The sequence below is a fragment of the Zingiber officinale genome, chromosome 1A (genome assembly GCF_018446385.1).
Source record: "Zingiber officinale cultivar Zhangliang chromosome 1A, Zo_v1.1, whole genome shotgun sequence".
NCBI lineage: Eukaryota > Viridiplantae > Streptophyta > Magnoliopsida > Zingiberales > Zingiberaceae > Zingiber > Zingiber officinale.
This window is the reverse complement of record NC_055987.1, coordinates 32,727-52,056: the sequence shown is the minus strand read 5'-3', so window position 1 is coordinate 52,056 and position 19,330 is coordinate 32,727. Positions and strand designations below refer to the sequence as shown.

At 35.5% G+C, this 19,330-nt stretch overlaps 2 protein-coding genes across 2 annotated transcripts; both read left to right on the top strand.

The window, feature by feature from the left end:
- Nucleotides 1-4,610: 4,610 nt before the first annotated feature.
- Nucleotides 4,611-17,052, top strand: LOC122014153 (dnaJ protein ERDJ2-like). Its single transcript, XM_042570336.1, has 11 exons — nucleotides 4,611-4,956; nucleotides 6,793-7,017; nucleotides 7,098-7,193; nucleotides 8,188-8,308; nucleotides 8,407-8,513; nucleotides 8,656-8,873; nucleotides 10,854-11,031; nucleotides 11,204-11,323; nucleotides 12,447-12,533; nucleotides 14,078-14,188; nucleotides 15,795-17,052. Exons 2-11 carry the CDS (start codon nucleotides 6,832-6,834, stop codon nucleotides 16,617-16,619), a joined length of 2,049 nt encoding a protein of 682 aa, XP_042426270.1. The 5' UTR covers nucleotides 4,611-4,956; nucleotides 6,793-6,831; the 3' UTR covers nucleotides 16,620-17,052.
- A 217-nt stretch (nucleotides 17,053-17,269) lies between these two features.
- Nucleotides 17,270-19,322, top strand: LOC122014131 (UPF0496 protein 1-like). Its single transcript, XM_042570317.1, has 2 exons — nucleotides 17,270-17,904; nucleotides 17,997-19,322. Exon 2 carries the CDS (start codon nucleotides 17,997-17,999, stop codon nucleotides 19,143-19,145), a length of 1,149 nt encoding a protein of 382 aa, XP_042426251.1. The 5' UTR covers nucleotides 17,270-17,904; the 3' UTR covers nucleotides 19,146-19,322.
- Nucleotides 19,323-19,330: the final 8 nt, after the last annotated feature.

Here is a 19,330-nt window from a genome sequence, read left to right as displayed (position 1 = left end):
TTCGCCACAAACAACCAGTGCATGATTGTGTGTGTGGTTTTGTCGTTATATCCTAGAAAACAGATGACTCAAGAGAACCTCGAAGCACGACCGGAGATGGAGTGAATCTGTCTCAGTATATTACTCAGTAAATTCCCTTTCCGACTCGACGATCGACTCCTAATTCTGCTACGCATCGCATCAACTCCGCAACTCGGACCACCAGAAGTTTGGCAGAACCAACCTCGCTAGCAATCTAAGATTATCCGCTCAGGTTATCTCAACAGATAAGTTATAATTGATTTTATGTAATTTCAATTCAGTATTTTTTTCCAATATCTCCGACTATAGATTACCCAACAATTCGTCCCAAAGAGATTCCCATAATCTATCCTAGATTATATAAAATGAGGTAAATCATAGATACTGTCAAATAGCTAGGAGATGAGAGGAATTTTTTTTCTCGATGGCATATGTCCATCGGAAATTGATTACTTCCCCATTAGAGTAAATATGTCACCCGCTGACTAACTCGACATCCCCGTGGGAACATGAGGGTGTCATTCGTAGAGTCGTCAATTTGAGTTCGACTCGTCTGGTTCACCCGCTCTGTTAAACAATTTAATTATGTTGAATTGAAATTTTATCAACCTATTTAAAGATAGGTCCAGAAAGACAGATTAACCTATGGGTTGAGAAAATACTAAAGTAGTTGCTCATGCATCTTGAACAAGGTCAATTGAAGCTTCTCTCCTGTTCATCACCCGAGCTAAGAGTACAATTATTTTTTTTTATAGTGCATTAATATAATTGTGGCTACTAGATTGATTTATAATCATTTTTATAATAAATTTTCTTAATTTGCTTTGACAATATTTTCATAAATAATAGATGTTAAATTTAATTTCTTCATGGGCATTTTCTCTTCGTTGAATGAACAACCCACAGGCACCTTTAGCTCTTTAGATAATGATTATTGTCATCACAAAGTTCTTTAGATATTGGCACGTTAATTAGGACTCTAAAATAGTCTTCAACGGAGGCATGTGACATTATTTTAATTAGCAATTATAAGTAATTATTTTTTAAAGAACCCTCCATTATTTTTAGCAATCGAATCTCCACACTTCATTGGAATTTTAGAAAAAAGGAAGGAGAAAATAAATAGACTCCACTTTGAATTTCAACTCCGGCAATAACTTTGCACTCTAAAATATTATACTCAACTTTCTTAATTCCATTTTTTTTAGTGGCAAGCACGCCCATGTAAATGATAAATATAATTCTTCGATTCCTTTGCGTGGCATTAGGGAAAAGGCAATAGCTTCTTTTTTCTTTTGCCTTTTGCCTTCTTAAGACAACTAAGTAGGAAGCAGGTTCTTACATCCAAAAGTCTCGGCAATGCACATGGTTTCTCCATTAACCTGCCTATTGTTAAGTTCCTTGCTCGTGATTAATTTAACGGATCACATGGGTGGATTTGACTTGTTTAATTGTTGCACATGTCCGTGATTTATTTTTCTTTTCTTAAGAGAAAAAAAAAGAGTTTCTAGCAGACAGTTAATAAATCAGAGTTTTCAGGAAATGACACAGTTTGACTGTTTGAGTAATGAGAACTCAGCCTCTTAATAGAGTCTTTCACGATTAACAACTTGTAGTCAATACTAATTGTTAAGCTTTGTTGTCCATGAGATTATGGTGTCGTGGTAAGATATTCAGATTGTCATTTAGGTATCCGTAATTTGAACCCCAGACGTATTTATAAAAATTTGTTTCAAATAGAGGAGGTATAACTAAAGGATGTTGAACTTCTGGGATGATCATCGTGTTTTTTGATTTATCCTAATGACCAATAAAAAAATTTATATGAGATTGAATCGATCATCTAAAAATAATTAATGAGATTAATTGAAATTATCATTTTTTTTATTATCAAACTTTGTTTATGGGCAATCGAACGGAATAGGCCAATTAGCCCACCAATTGAAAATGGATCTTCAGATAAATGGGCGTATGTTGACTCTAGTGAACATACAAGGCTGGATGGCCCATCAGAGGTGCCCTAAGCCGCCTCTCTTAGTTGCATTATTTAACTAACAGCACCCACGGCCGGCTTAATTAATATTTATATGAATGATAATTTTAATAAATTTTAAGATTAATTTTTAGGGAACGTAAAATATGGGACCTTTTTAAGTGAGGATTGCTCCATTAGATAAATATCTGTGTGAGTTATTCTTTTTCATATAGTGTCATTCTAGAGGCATCGCTAAAATAACCGTTTCAATTTTTACTTCAATTATTTAACTAATAATAAATTTTGCTGGTCAGAATTTGATCAGCTAAAAATCTCTATCTTCCAATCATAATGCATATATGTACATGCATGTAATTAATACATAAATATGATATTACTAAAATACCCTTATATATACATGTATATATATATTTTAACTGAACCGATTCTAATCATTTAACATTACCCTTTAACTAATAGCAAAACAAATCGATCCACCAACTAACGAGAACCCTGTGCCCCTGAATTGTGATGCAACGATAAAGCACTTCCATGCTTAATCAAGTGTCTGCATGTCGATTCTTAATTAGGCGGATATTAATTTTTGAGAATTGAACGTACTACTAAATATTTAATATATATTACTCACCACGCACACGCGTTGCATGCATTGACAGATCTAGAAATTCAAATATGATTAGATCACGATAAATAAGGAATGGTATTCTCCATCTCCATCGATGGAATCCCATAATATTAGGGGTTCCACCATCGGCAAGGGAGGGCAACGACCAATGTCGTCCCTCACTGGATCCACCCCTGATTGTATGTATAATATAATGTATAAATTAATACCTTAAACCCATATATTAGATTTGGTGATGGTGTGTCAGGTCTATACAGTAGTATAACGCAAGGGCGATATTCTAGAACTGCAACACAGGGGCGACCCTGACTTTTGGGGGCCCTTGGGCGAAAAGAGAAAAGTGACCTCTATAAAAAAAAATATACTAACTTACAATTTGAATATAGTTTAATAGAAAAACTTGAAAATCAATATATTTCATTTAAAATATAGTAAACTCCATACAAAATATATTTCTCAATATTCTTCAAAAAGTGTAATATATAAAAGTGTAACATTATATAAAATATGTTTCCTAAGTTTCTCTAAAAAAATGTAATACAAAAAAAAGATATGAAATAATCATTGAAAAAATATATATGTTATAGCATTTTAAGAAACAAAAACATCAATAATGTCTTCAAAACTAAGTTTTTCTAACACCCTATTTTTTATACATAAAATTGTCAAGTCATTTACATTCAAATCATTATCATCATTTTCTTTCAATTGTTTCTGCTCATTTGTTACATGATTATAATAATCATTATTTTCTCTCAATTCTTTCCGCTCATTATTGCATAATCATTTAATTCTTCTTGATTACTCGATTGCTGCTCATTTGTTGCATGATCATTTAGTTATTCTTAACTTTTTTCTTGTAATTCATCAACTGAATCTTTAATTGAAGAGCTAACTTTAAAAAACTTACAAAGAACACCTTTGCCTGTTTTAATAATATGTTCCACTCTTTTTCTTTTATTTTTTTTACTCCAAGATTGATATTTTTTTTAAAATATGTTTGTACTATAAATTTTAAGTGTAAAAATAAAACACACAAAACCAGCAACAAAATTAACAATGAAACAAATATAAACAGTGAAAATAATAGTCAAATAATAATAAAGTCTTGTTTGCGTTTGAAGCAATCGATATAATATATTTTATGATAATTAAATTGAGATAATTTATTTAAAATCTTTCAAATATATAAGAAAAATTATAAAATATTACTCCAATACAATATTAAAAATTAATATTGAATATTAACAATAAAAAAATATAGATAAATAGGTAATTAAGTTTTAAGTTTATATATTGATGAATGATTATATTGGTGAAACTAAAATTTTAATTGGGAAATAAATTTTTCTAATTTAATTAAGTTTATATATATATATATGTCAAATTTGGGACCCCTAAAAATGAGGGGCCCTTGCCCGTCGTCTCCGATGACATGCCTTAGGGCCAGTCTTGCCGCAACATCAAATTACTGTAACAAACTATATTAAACTTATAAGAATATATACTATATTTGATCTTAGCAAAAAGGTTAAGTATTTTTTCTAACTCATCAACTTAAAGTATTTATAAAAATTTCTCCACCATCCTAGACTAAAAACAAACTTGTATATTTTTTATATAAAAAATAATAAGGAAAAATTACTAATTAGTTTTAAATTATTTACAATGTGAAAAAATATTAACCTAATTTAATTTTAGATTTCATTAGACAAAGTTCGTATTCATAATAGTTAATTTATAGCATCGACCATTTTCCTTTTCACCCTTATAATACGTTTTATTATTAAAATGCTACGCTATGATCTCCCAATGTCCTAGCACCAAAATAATATAAAATATTAGAAATTATTTTACTTTTCTTTAATCTTATTCATTATCATTTTTTTATTTCCTAATAGTAATTAATTGATTTTTCTAAACAATTCCACTTTTTTTGATGTATGTATGGAAACACGCCTTGTGGAGAACTTGAGTAGGTTTTATCCACGGCGATTTGTACTGAACGGCGCAAGGCAAAATTCAGAGTTTTCACGGTGCGAAACGCACGGTAGAAAAAGGGGCGCTCCCTTTCCACCGCACGAGAAGAAGAGTCAGGCTACTTGCTGTTGGCTGTTCGCGCGGAGAGGATCGAAGAAAGGGAAGAGGAGGAACGCCGCTCGCTTCTCGGATCTGCTGCTTGCTGCTCAGATCTCACGCAGGAAGCAAGTTGAGGGGAAGAGAGAAAGGATCGTAGGTATTGGCTCTTGGGTGGTATCCAGAGGGACGGATTCTGCGCTGGAGTAGGCTGGGTTTCGTCAGGCGGAGTACGCGGGTAGGGAGTTTTTACTATTACAGATCTGTGGTTAAATCGTTGTCCCCTTTGTTGCTGTTGAAATTCGTCTTGCTCTGATCTATATTCGCGCGATCATTTGACGGGTGTTCTTTTGTTTGGATGATTGATGGGAAGATAGATGAGGGTTCTAAACTAAACGTTCTGCGATATTGCTGCTGTTCCACTTGAAATTTGGGAGGCTGCCTTTGGATTGCAATTTGAATCCTGTATTATGCCGTGATTTGAGTGACCATGTTGCATGGCCAGTTGAGATCTAGGTATTGTCCGTGTTTTGATTACTCCGATAAATTAAAACACGGCTGCTGTCGATGCCAAGGCTGTTAATAAGCTGTGAGGTCGGGATTTAGGGCCTCCGTTGGTTTGTGGCTGTGTACTTCAGTTAGGATGATGATGGCTGCAGAGTCCAGCCAAAGTGGTGGAGAGTGTCAAAGGATCTTAGTGAGGAGTTTCATAATAGATAGAGCAGGTTCAGACCGTCTTTGTATGTATCCTTTGTCACTGATCATTTGTGCCTATGATGCAAGTTAGATAATAACTTGATATTGTAGTATGTTGGAAATGATGCATCTCATTCTTAAGTTGGAATGGAAACATAATAATGAGGACCAGAAGTCATTGAGATGATAGAATCTGAACTTGTGAAATAGTTTAGGCTTGAGGATCAGAAGTCATTGAGATGATAATCATGTGTGCACAAGGGTGGCACCTATACATAAACTCTTTTAAGCTACTTGGTCAACAACTATTTTCAATAATGTGATAGATAACAAACTCTCTTCTCTGCTTGCCCGTTGGTTAGAATAGATAGTGTCTCTATTCATTGAATTTCCCCCCTCTCAATTTGCCCACTAGGTAGAGGAATTGTTACTTGGCTAGGCAAGTGGATTGAAATTTGGTCAGATAAATGAATATCTGTTGACAATGTAAGTTGGACATCTATGCGATTATTGAGATTTGTTTTTGGAATTTATTCATTGTTTTAATGGTTATTAGTTAATGAACTAGAGAAAGGCAGGTTAACACATTATTGGTGTTCTTGTTATGCGGTAATCAATCTATTGATTTTCAGGTGGACAAATACACAAGGCAAGGCGGGTCATTCTTTGTCTCTTGTTACACATGAGTTGTATGTTATATAATTGCTATATATTAGTTAATCAAGGCCAATTTCAATTTTGTTTGGAATGTCAATTAATAACTCTTGTTTGTTATTGGTGTTTTTTATCGTGTTGCATCCGAACCCCACTTGCCATTTTGCTAACTTAATTCTTGTTGTCGCTTCAGAATTGCAGGCATTTGCTAGATAGGGGCACCTAGAATTATTGAGTACCTAGTAAATAAAGTTGGTTGCTTTGTCAAGTCACTGGCTAAATTTGCCAACAAAGTGCGTTATACAGTATATTGAAATTGTAATTTTGCAATTCAGAACTCACAAATGCTTGGTTTTATGTGCTTAGCTTTTCCCCTTCTAAATAAACATATTTTCTACTGAGTGACACATTATATGTATTATGTACTGGGAGATAAAGAAACAAAGTACATGCTTACATTGTGTTTTTGTGATTTAAATTGTTGAAACAATGAAGATTTCAAAAAAATTTACACTGGTTTTCCCACTATGGTAAGGTATTGTGAGATTCATTCTGGATTTTGTGCCACTTTGTTGAGTGTGAATAAATTTGTGGAATATAGACTTTCTCGCATTTGTATTTTCTTATTATATGTGGTTCAGATACTATCTCATCTATGATGGTAAGATACTTGTTAAGATGCTTAACATATTCAGCAAAACTGACCAAAACTTGTCGCTGACAGATATCAATCATTTGAGCTTCTAGTTGTGATAAGGCTTCCATGGCAGCGTCTGAAGAGAACAGCTCTTTGTTTCCAATCTTTATACTTACGATCATGGCAATACCTATAGTGCCTTATACAATCCTCAGGCTGTGTCGTGCTTTTACAAAGAAAACAAAGACTATTCATTGCCAGTGCAACGTATGTTCCCATTCAGGGAAGTACCAAAAATCCATTTTCAAACGTGTATGAGACTCTTCCATGTTGGTCCTACTCAGAAATTTGCTTTGCTCTTTGACATAATGTTATTTTGTGATATTCTGTAGATATCAAACTTTTCAACTTGTAGCAATTTGACACTTTTGCTGCTTTGGGTTCTCATGGGGATCCTGGTTTATTACATCAAACATATAAGCCGCGAGGTATATGATGTTGAATGCTGTTTACTTAGGCTTCTTGTAATTTGACTTTACTTCTAGCAAAATCATCGTCCTATAGCTAATGAAAGCTAGATACATTTTGATGACAACGCAACTTTTTTCTTTATTGTAATTCTTTCTTGGTAGTTATGAGCTATATAACTTTCCAATTTTTATGTCATCAAGTTTGAAGGATAGCATTTACCTATGATGCACTACTAATCACATGTAAATTATAGTTTTTGTGTTGTGCATGAATATAGAATTTAATAACCCATGTTTCGGCAATGACATTTAGCATTCTCTCTTTCTTGTTTTATCACATATGATGATTTGGTTGCTTCAGCCTTTTGTGTGTTTCTTTTCAACTAATATCTAGGTAGATTTTTCTTTGTATAAGACTATTGTTTGATTTCCATCTTTCTTGATCCATTTTTTACTTGCATTATGTGTTAAGATTTTTCTTGTTTTGATAAATAGATGAAAATATTTGAACTCGGTTCTTATTTTGTAAAACCTCTTTTGTATGCATGGGGAAGGTAAGTTAGGAGGAGCTATGAGATGCAATTTTCTTTGAGAGAAATGCATTACTAATGAGTGACATTCTAATGTATAATGTGCATGTGACATAATTGCTTTCTATGTCATTTACTGATTATTGTCAAAAAAATATTGGCTTGAAAATCTTATACTAAATTCCTCCAATGAAGACTACATGCATTATCTCACTTGCACAACAGCTATGTCTCTGGACTTGGCATTGAAATGGGTGATCACTAAGAAATCCAACATAATCTTCATCAATATAAGCTTTATTTTGACTCCCTGTCAGTTTATACTACTATCCTTTTGAGGAATATTTTTGATGTAATGAATAATTTGTAGTACAAATTGTCAATTATTTTGTTTAGGACTAAGCTACACATCCTTTAAGTGATTTACAGTTTAGATTGAATTCTCTTTTATGGTGTTGATTCTGTTTTTAAACTGTTTTCAGATTCAACCATTTGAACCATTTAGCATTCTGGGATTAGAGCCTGGAGCTTCTGATTCAGAAATAAAGAAAGCATACCGAAGGTTGTCAATTCTGTATCATCCAGATAAAAATCCTGATCCAGGTAGAAGGTCTTCTTGTTTGCATGTTGTTTCATGCTATTTTTTAAAATAAGAAACTTGCCAGCATATTTTCTGATTCTAACCCATGCTGCTGTTTCAGAGGCTCATAAATATTTTGTGGATTTCATATCTAAGGCATATCAAGCATTGACTGATGCTATTTCTCGTGAAAATTTTGAGAAATATGGCCACCCAGATGGAAGACAGGTAGCTTTACTACTTGCTTATAATGTATTCTAGTTTTTACATGCTTGCTTATGTTAGTTTCCATCAGATAATTTTTGGTCACACGATTTGGGTTCTTTTGCTCATTTAAGAACAATCTCAGAAACTGCGTTGCTAATTATAGGGTCTTCAAATGGGGATTGCTCTACCTCAGTTCTTACTCAAGTTTGATGGGGTATCTGGTGGTGTACTATTGCTTAGCATTGTTGGAGTTTGTATACTGTTGCCTTTATTGATAGCAGTTATATATCTCTCAAGGTCGGCAAAATATACTGGAAATTATGTTATGCATCAAACTTTGTCCACCTACTACTATTTCATGAAACCTTCTTTGGCTCCAAGGTATACACTGTGAATTGGTAAACTCATATGTTCCATTATTTTCTATTAATCATCAATAAATATATTGATCTGAACACTTACTGACTATATGCTAGCTCTTGTTACTTGTCATTTTAAATGGCCATGTTTAAAGATATGTCTTTGTGAAATTCTTCAACTTTGAATGCTCGTGTTGAGCTGAACAGGTAAAGTTTCATTTTACATGTGAAGTTTTGGAATAATAAGTTTGTACCATAAGTTTGTTTCAATTTGGGTTTTGAACACTGAGCAAAAGACGGGTCAACTGTTGTAGTACTATAAAATGTTACTATTGGAGAGCAACTCAATATAAAAAGGACAACACAGTGCACGAAGCTCCCGCCATGCGGGGTCCCGGGGAAGGATCCATTGTACGCAGCCTTACCTTGCTTTTTGCATGAGACTGTTTCCAGGATTCGAACTCGTGACCTTTTGGTCACATGACAACAACTTTACTGTTGCGCCAAGGCTCTCCTTCTGGAGAGCAACTCAATATAGCTCCAATATATTAAGAAATTAAAAAAAAAAATAAACTGGATACCTGGTGCCAACTATATATATATATATATATATATATATATATATATATATATATATACATAAAATAGGTAGATGATACATGCAGCTTCCTAATTAGACATGTTGAATGGACTAAAGATGAAATATATAAAATAGGTAGATGATGCATGCAGCTTCCTAATTAGACATGTTGAATGGACTAAAGATGAAATATATAGAATAGGTAGATGATGCATGCCGCTTCCTAATTAGACATGTTGAATGGGCTAAAGATGAGGGCCTAAAGGGTAGAGTGATAGAGAACTCTAGTTAGTGTAATTAAAAATGATTGAAAAGATCTGAATGTTACTATCAATTTATTTTTGCACAAAATTCATGGAGGAAACTGTCCTCCAATAGACTACTATGGTGTAATGATGAGATTGAAGTAGATCAGACCAGGCTAGTGTGATAAATATAAATGTTCCATTATGAAATATCAATTCATGCACAAAAATCATACTTGCTGAAGTTATGAGATCCTGGTTATTTTATCCTTATGTTGCATATGCTGAGTTCTTGTTTCTTCTCATTCTAAATATAAGTACATCTATGCAAGTTCTCTATCTTAGATAATGTTGCAACTTGCAACACCTTAGATATGAAATATAATAACACAGATTTCCACTACAGAACGTTTTCAAATTTGCATGTTCAGGTAGATTGATTTTTAGGATGGAATCCTGAGCTAACAATTATTCCAGGTTGATTCATCCTTCTCAATTCAATGTATTCAACTAAAATGACCAACAGAGACCAAATATCATCCTACTAACAGACTTAAAAAAGTTAACAGATGTATCAATTTAAGTAAATGAAAGGTGGAATTAGATAATATCTTGGTAACTGATTTGCCTTACCCAAAAGTGCAACACTTATTATTAGTTAACCTTCTATCCAAACTTATGACTCACCTATTTGTTTCTATAATTATCATCTGGCTCTAATCAATCAGAAAATTGACAAGGAATTCAAATAAAACATAGAAATGTAGATTCGATTCAATATTTTTCAAATGATTAACCTGACCCAAGAGTGCAAGATGAAACTATGTTTCATGAAATGATTAGATACAGTAAGAAGGATATTTAACTACAAAACAAAATAAAGACTTAGTGCAAGCTTGTGGAGTTACGAGCTGGCTTCACCAGCAATACAAATGGAAAATGGAAAATAAATATCTATTTTCCTATCTTTTTCGCATTTGGTAAATGTAGTTTGAATTCACTGATTCGGCAAAATGAAAACTTAATACTGTCTGATTGGCTGATAATTCAGTAACTACTCATTTTTCATTCTTCAATCTTCACTTGTGTTGGTTTGAACTTCCATCATTTTCCATATATGTTGCTTGTTTGCTATTTTACTAGCATTTTTGTAAGCTGACTATCATGGGATCTACAGCAAAGTTATAGATGTCTTCATCAAGGCTGCTGAGTATTTGGAAATTCCAGTTCGCAGAAGTGATGATGAACCCCTTCAGAAACTGTTTCTTGCAGTTAGAAGTGAACTGAATCTTGACCTTAAAAACATCAAGACTGAGCAAGCAAAGTTTTGGAAGCAACATCCATCCCTTGTTAAGGTAGCTTATGTGTTCTTATATCTTTAATGCCTTTAATTTTATACATGCCTTGGTATAGAATAGTCTCTCTGATATATATTTGTTTGTCAAACAAATATATATGTCAGGTCAAACAATTGTTATATAAATCAAACTTTCCTGATATATATTTGTTTGTCCTCACTGATTTCAGATGGAATTACTGATTCAAGCTCACTTAACTCGTGAATCAACCATGTTATCTTCATCGCTATTGAATGATTACAAACAAATGCTTGAGCTTGCACCTCGCCTCCTGGAAGAACTGGTGAAGGTGATATATCTTTTCACTTATGGATGAGTATTTAAATTCATGTTTTATGGGAAGATTTTATTTGATTAATTACTTTGTCAGCATGCTTGTGTTTTTTTACTTAAATTTATTTCTGTTTTGCACAAATTATTATTTTTCCTTTCGTTCTCTGTATTTGCCTTTTTTGGTGGTTAAAAGAAGAGGTGGGCTGTTAACTCTGTCTAGTGTTTTTTTCAAACACTGCCTTGATCATAATTGAACTTAAATAACTTTTTTGTCTTTGTTGTGGTCTATATTTATGAGAATAATGTGATGTATTTACAACAATAATGTGACATGAAAACGTACATTGGGAAGCTTTATATAGCTTGTAAGAGCCTGTTAACAGTAAAGAAAGATGTCTGCCAGACACTACGATACAAGTAATGTGCTGGAACATTTCCAAAATTTCCTTTCATGCCCTTCCTTATGCTAAGTGATGTCCAAGGTCTAAGTCAATGGCTGACATGCAAAAGGGTTGCTGGTCCAATTGTGTGAGCATGCTGGACACTGTTACTCCGTTACCATTGCATGTTATTGTTTATTTAGTCATATGACCATAATGTTTTTGTTTGTTCTTTGGTTATAGTTGCATCTGTGTAAGAAGTGCATGTACTTGTGTCATGGGTAGATGAGGTACATGGTACTAAATCAAATTAAATTCAAAATAAACTAGGATCATGTAAAGAAGAGCAAAAACATTATTTTGACGCAGCAGGAATATTATAACATTCTTTTCTGCTTATTCTTAGGTTACTAATTTAATGATTAAAAAAAAGTTTATACACAAATATTTGCTTATTTATGTATGCAAATCCTAGTGATAGTTACAATAATGTGATATTATGATAAATATTCTTTTATATGCTGCAATATAGAAACTTATATGTGCTTGAGTACTATGACATTTACTTTACGAACTAAAAATATTCTCAAAACGATACTTGAGTTCTTCCAACGTAGGTGGTAGCTCATGCATGATTTTCCTTTGACATAATTCGAATTAACTTCAAATAATTCGAATTGCATCTTTCCCATTTATTATCATAAGATCACTATAGAATAATAACTTTTGAGTGCTATAATGCATTCTTTGCATTCACAGATTGCTGTAATGCCACGTAGCCCCCATGGACATGGATGGCTGAGGCCAGCAATTGGAATTGTTGAGCTTTCACAATGCATCATCCAGGTGTGTAAGTAGTATTATTGAATTACTCATTTTATTGTATTTACAATCTCATGCTACTGGGTTATTTTAAATTTGATAAAATTTTATCACAAATAGTGAAATTTCAATTGTGTGTTTCTTCACAAATTATTTGTGTGCACTTGTGCGTTTATTTTTGAAACACACACATACGCACAAGCCTTCCTCACTTGTGGCAGAAATGAGCTATCACTTATGAAATATAAGTAATTGGCTATTGCATGCAGCTATTAGCATCAGAATGTAATTTTAGTCTCAAAGATAATGTCTACCTTGATGGCATATAGTTATTTTTGATGAAAGATCTCTAGGTTATTTATTTACTTGTAGTCTGATTGACCTTTTATTTGCCTTATTTGCTTGTTCTGTAGGAAGATCAATTTTGATCATTTTCAAGTTTTAATTTTTCTGTTGCTTTTCTGAGGTTCTGATTGGAAAGTGCTTTCATTCTAATTGATTTTTCAAACCAATCGAAGAAAACAATCCGTGCTAGTTGAGGGAGGTTAACTGGACTTTCTTATAACTTCAGCAACTCTTCTTAACCTTGTAGACTCCAATCTTTGGCAACTGCTCTGAACTCTGCCTTGCTCGAGTTGTAGTCTTCTGCAGTTGTCTTGACTCATCTCCATGTGCCTGTTCAGTTTTCTTCATGTACCTACATGGCTGCAAGCATTATGAGGGGTATAATATGTAGCATCTTCTTTATTGTACAACCTGTCGGTGCTTTAGCACCGGAATCAAAGATGTGACTTTATGCCTCTAGTAAATGTGAATTGGTACTCAATTTTGCAATCCAAAGGAGTCTGATCAAAAGGAATGACTGGTGTAATGGTAGAGGATGAAATGCTAATCCCTAAAATGCCTGGTGCTCTTGATGCTTTGTTATTGATCTCTTTCCATTGGTAGGTAACAAACTAGGGGAAAGGACCTTATAAATCAATTTCCAGACAAGAATTTTTAGAGCAAATAGGCATTATGTGATGGAACAATCCAAGTTCCATAGTTGCATAGTTAACATTTTCAGTTCTAAGATACCTAAAGTGTCAATCACATTAGGTTTGACTATCTATACTGAGACTATGGATCCATTATGCTCGTCCACCTTGATGGCACTTTTCTCATTTTATAGTTTTTAGAAGATCTAATGTGCTAGCAACCTGTTACCTAACTTCAGATTTTATGCCACTTTTATCATTGTAGTATTTTAATCTGTTTCTATTGTTAAAATAGCTTTTGTGCTTCTATATCTCAATGCATTCACTGTAGGTTTGTCTAGCTACACTGACACTATGGATTCATGACCTTCATTTCACCTTGACGGCCCTTCTCTCATTGTAGTTTGTTGGAAGATCTTAAGTCTTGGCAACTACCCATTACCTAACTTCAGTTATTTATGTCACTTTTATCATTGTAGTACTTTAATCAATTTTATAGTTAAAAAAATCTGATGTGCTGGCAACTCCTTGCTCAGCGTTCTTTCATTTACTTGGTGATATCTTCCTAATATGTTTTTATATGTTAAACAGGCTGTGCCTCTAAGTGCACGGAAAGCAACTGGAGGATACCCTGAAGGCCTTGCACCATTTTTGCAACTTCCATATTTCAGTGAGTCTACTGTCAAAAAAATTGCCCGAAAGGTACTTGTCTGTCTGTTAGTGAATAATGAATGATCTTTTCTGAAACAAATAAGCTTTTTCTTCACTGTATTGGTATAGTGAGTAGGTGTTTTTTTTTGCCACATTCTTGCATAATTAATCATGGGAGAATATTTAAATGATATGAGAATACTGTTTCCTTATTTTCAATTAAATTGGTTTAACTTACATGAGTACACATTTCAAATTCAGTACCAAAAATTTTCAAGCGATTTGTTTAAATCAATATTCAAGCAAATTGAAAAGGCTGCATCACTAAGTTGCAAAGCAAATAAATAAATTTGTTGACACTAATCATAAAATTAAGATATGCTTTTCATTGGCAATCTTTATGCAGTTTCAACAAGATCAATTGTGACATCTTTGGGTTGGCATTTGATAGTGTAAAGTCTTATTAAAGCAAATTATATAGGTTGGCATCTTGTTTTTGAGAATGTAGTTGAAAGGAGAACCAAGTGATTATGACTATGGAAATATATTAAATTTACAATATATGAAGGAAGGGGAGCCTTGGCATTGAAGTTGCTGTCATGTGACTTGGAGGTCACAAGTTCTAGTCTCGGAAATAATCTCTTGCAAAGCAAGATAAGGCTGTGTACAATAGACTCTTTCCTGGGACCTCGTATTGGCGGGAGTTTCGTGAACCAGATTGCTTTTTTTTTTTTAACAATATATGAAAAATGATGATCCGCAGGATCAGATTAATGCTGGCCCATTTCTTGTGTTAATATGAGTCAACATTGAAATAATGTTGTCAAAACCTCGTTCTATAATTCTATTCTTGAGGAAGAGATACTTTTCTTATACATTTTAGGTTTACCTGAAACCAAAGAGCATACTGGGTAAATGGTAGGGCTTCATAAGTGTTGCATTAATTTTTTATTGAATATCATCAACTTTTTTTTAAAAAAAAAATCCAAAGTTGTACATTTGCCAAATTTTGGTAAAAGATCAGGTTTTGTCCATGCCTTCTCATTACTTGCTACACGTGGATAATTCCCATCTTTGAGTTAGCTCAGGTTTTTACTGAGCCACAACCAAGTTCAGAACTATTTCCTTTTATGGAAAATTGAATGACTGCTTTGATATTTGGTAAACCCTCTAAAATGTTTCAACATATAAATTCCCCTAGATTAGGTGCCAGCTTCTGCCATCAGAAGTTTAGGCAGTGTGTTTCTGGCATAAAATTACCCTCTTTGTTGAATTTCACTAGCTAGATAATTCTGGGATACATTCTTTTGTGAAAATAATCCTCTCAACAAATTTTTATTTCACCCTTTTTCTCGAACATTAACACAGGCATGGACTCGATGTTTATTAATTTACCTTCCTACCACCAATTCTTAATTATGGTTCCATGAACTATGCTTTTCGAACTATAGAAATGTTTGATACACCAAATAAGTAGAACTCTGTTTGGTACACTATCTGCTATTTCTGGTGGTTGGTTACAATTTGAATGCTTGATCCTGCTACTTTTTAGGCTCTCAACTTGTAAGCACATCCGTTATGTACTAGTGAAGAACTTACTTGCATTTGCTACACTGTATTGTACATCAAAAGTTTTAAATTTAAGCATGGTTTGCAGAAAGTGCGGACTTTCCAAGAACTACGAGACATGACTATTAATGATCGGGTGGAGCTGCTGACTCAGGTTGCTGGACTTTCTGCTCTTGAAGCACGTGATGTTGAGTATGTGCTCGAAATGATTCCATCTATTGAAGTGGATATTACTTGTGAGACTGAAGGGGAAGAAGGCATACAAGAGGGTGACATTGTTACGATGTATGCTTGGGTAACTCTTAAGCGTGCTAATGGCCTGATAGGTGCCCTTCCTCATGCTCCCTATTATCCTTTCCACAAGGAGGAGAACTTTTGGATGCTGCTTGCTGATCCAGTCTCAAATGATGTTTGGATATCGCAAAAGGTGAACTTCATGGATGAGGCTACTGCTATTTCTGGGGCATCAAAGGCAATTCAAGAAACACGGGAGAGTCTGGGTGCTAGTGTGAAGGAAATCAATGTCGCAGTGAGAGAAGCTGTGGAGAAGGTGAAGAATGGGTCGAGACTCGTGATGAGCAAGTTTCAGGCTCCTTCTGAAGGAAGCTACAATCTGACCTGTTTCTGTTTGTCTGATACATGGCTAGGGTGTGATAGAAAGACTAGTATAAAATTGAAAATTTTGAAGCGAAGTCGAGCTGGTACACGGGGTCATGTTGTGGAGGAAGGACCAACAGCAGATGAAGGGATTGAAGAAGAAGAAGAGGAGGAAGAAGAAGAGTATGATGATTATGAGAGCGAGTACAGCGATGATATGGATGATGAGAAAGATAAGAAAGGAAAGAAGGCAAATGGTGTTGCCAATAAGAAAGCAGAATCAAGCCCGGAAGCTTCAGGCAGTGATGATGACTGAAGAATCATATTTCACCTTCCCACGGTCGAACACATTCTCTGCCTGAAAATTTTCAAACACTAATGCCCTCCAGTTCACTTTTCATACACATTTTGAATAATAATCATGCTGTTAACTATGCGCCCTAGCACTCAAAACCCCCGTGGAAGTTCATGTTAAACTGCAGCACAAGGCAATTGAATCGAGTCAGTAAATTAAACGGGATTGCCAAATGCCAATGCTTCTGGGCAATTTTGATGTTCACCGGTTTTATGTTAGTGATCGGTGTGTGGGGGTGAACCTTATGAATTCCAAGTGCTAATCTCGGTGGCACATTGTTTATTTTTGATATGCTTGCAAATTACATACATTAAAACAGGTGAAATCAAACGGTAGACGGCTGAAAAGTGCCCTAAGATTATCATTATTTTTTAAAAAATTATGTTTTTTTTTAGCTTATCCTGTTCTTGCTCAATGTCGGATAATTTTTTTTCTTTACAAATATGATCATTCTCATTCAATATATATATTTTATTTTTTTTACAAAATAAATGTACACGATAAAGTGAGATTTCCAGTTCATCTCGACGCATTAGCATGTTGTTACTTGAAAAAAAAAAAATCCACTCATGACAAGTGAACAATCTTACTTGCTTATGGGAATAAAAAATAGCATTCCCGTGAATTATCTTTACATATCAAGTTTAGAAACGTAAATCTTATAAATTTTTCAATAAATTTACAAGTATTTGAATCATTATCATGAAGACAAGGCCTATTATATCGAAAATTATTTTGCTTTATTAAAGAGAGGGTCTATTATGAGAAATATTTAAAGAAGACTCGTTTTTACCGGGAAGCAGCAGCAGCTGCCATTTAGATGGAAAGGTTGCTTTCGTCCGAAGTCACTGTCGTCTTCTTCACCGAACTACGTTACCATCCTCCTCTTCTCCTTCTCCTCCACAAACCCTTTTCCTGAACCCAAACGCTTCTCTTTACTCTTCAATCTTCATCGCTTCCGTTGCGTTCATCTCCATCTCCATCTCTATTTGTTGCGGTATTTGCCGCACGGTTGATGCATGTCAAGATCTCCTTTTGGCCGCCCTACTCGTCTCGCCACGCCTCGTTTCTCATGCGTGCAAGCCATCTCCTTGAGAAACACATTCATCCTTCGCACATTGCTCCGATTCCTTCTCTTCGCCATTCTTTTGATCGCTTCGAGCTCTGTCAAGTTTCCATCTTTTCTGCCATTGAGCCCTACTGAGCGACAACCTACCTTACCTTCCATCGTCAAGTTGCTAATCTGGTTCTTGTTCATTTCTTCAATCCATTCGCTTTTCTTCGTCTTCAGCGGTAAAAATCTCAACTTGTTTACATCTTTTTTTCCCTGATCCTTAGATGGGAGCTCAACACAGCACGAGGTCGCACAACCTAGCTGTTGCAGATGCCGGCGCCGGCGGAGGAGATGGCCACGGGCACCTCCCGTGTCTGGCGGAGCTGATGTCTTACGAGGAGGCCTGCCGCCTCGATCCCGAGCTCGAGACCTTCGACTCCACGCTCCAGCAGCGCACCGGTCGCGCCATCTCCACCCTCACCGACGGCGTCCAGGTCCGTTCCCTCTCCCTCGATTCCCTCAGGGAGATCACCGGCTGCCTCCTCGAGATGAACCAGGAGGTGGTCAAGGTCATCCTCGACTGCAAGCGCGACGTGTGGAAGAACACCGAGCTCTTCGACCTCGTCGAGGAGTACTTCCAGAACAGCCTCCAAACTCTCGACTTCTGCACTACCCTCGAAAAGTGCCTCACTAAAGCTCGCGACAACCAGCTCATCCTCCGAGTCGCGCTGCAGCGCTTCGCCGAGGAGGAGGAGGAGGACAACAAAGGCGACAATGCGAGGTACTCTCGTACTCTGAAGGAGCTGAGGCGCTTCAAGGCGGCCGGCGATCCCTTCACGGAAGAGTTCTTCAAGGCTTTCCGGTCCATCCACCACCAACAGCTCCAGATGCTCGACAAAATGCGGATGAGAAAGAACAAGCTCGACAAGAAGCTCAAATCCATCAAGGCCTGGAGGAAAGTCTCGAGTATCATCTTCGCGGCCACATTGACCACCTTCTTGATCTGCTCGATAGTTGTTGCTGCCATAGCCGCCCCGCCTGTTGCTGCAGCTGTGGCCGCAGCTGCAGCTATCCCGATTGGGTCGATGGGGAAGTGGCTCGATTCGCTGCTCAAGGATTACCAGAATGCTTTGAAGGGGCAGAAGGAGGTGCTCCTGTCGATGCAAGTAGGCACCTGCATTTCAATCAGAGACATGGATAACATCCATTGTTTGATAGATCAGTTGGAGATCCAGATGGCATCGTTGCTGAGTTGCATGGACTTCGCCATCAGGGATGTGGAAGCGATGAAAATTGTGATGGAGAAGATAGGGGAAAAGATGGAGGTGTTTATGAAGAGTGTTGAGAATTTGGCTCGCCAAGCAGACAGGTGCAGCACTGATATTACGAGGGCCAGAACTGTTTTGCTGCAGAAAATTATCAACACCTCATGAATCTGAATAAAGGAAGCCTCATGGTAAGTCAAGTGAAGCCTAATATTGAGATTCATTTATTCCTATCCTTGAGAACTTTGGTTGTGATTAGTCAATTTAATAAGATTCTAGTCATCCGTGTTTTAAATGCTCATTAAGAAATTCTGATTGTATCTTTCTTTTTTTCTCCTGTTATGATATGAAAA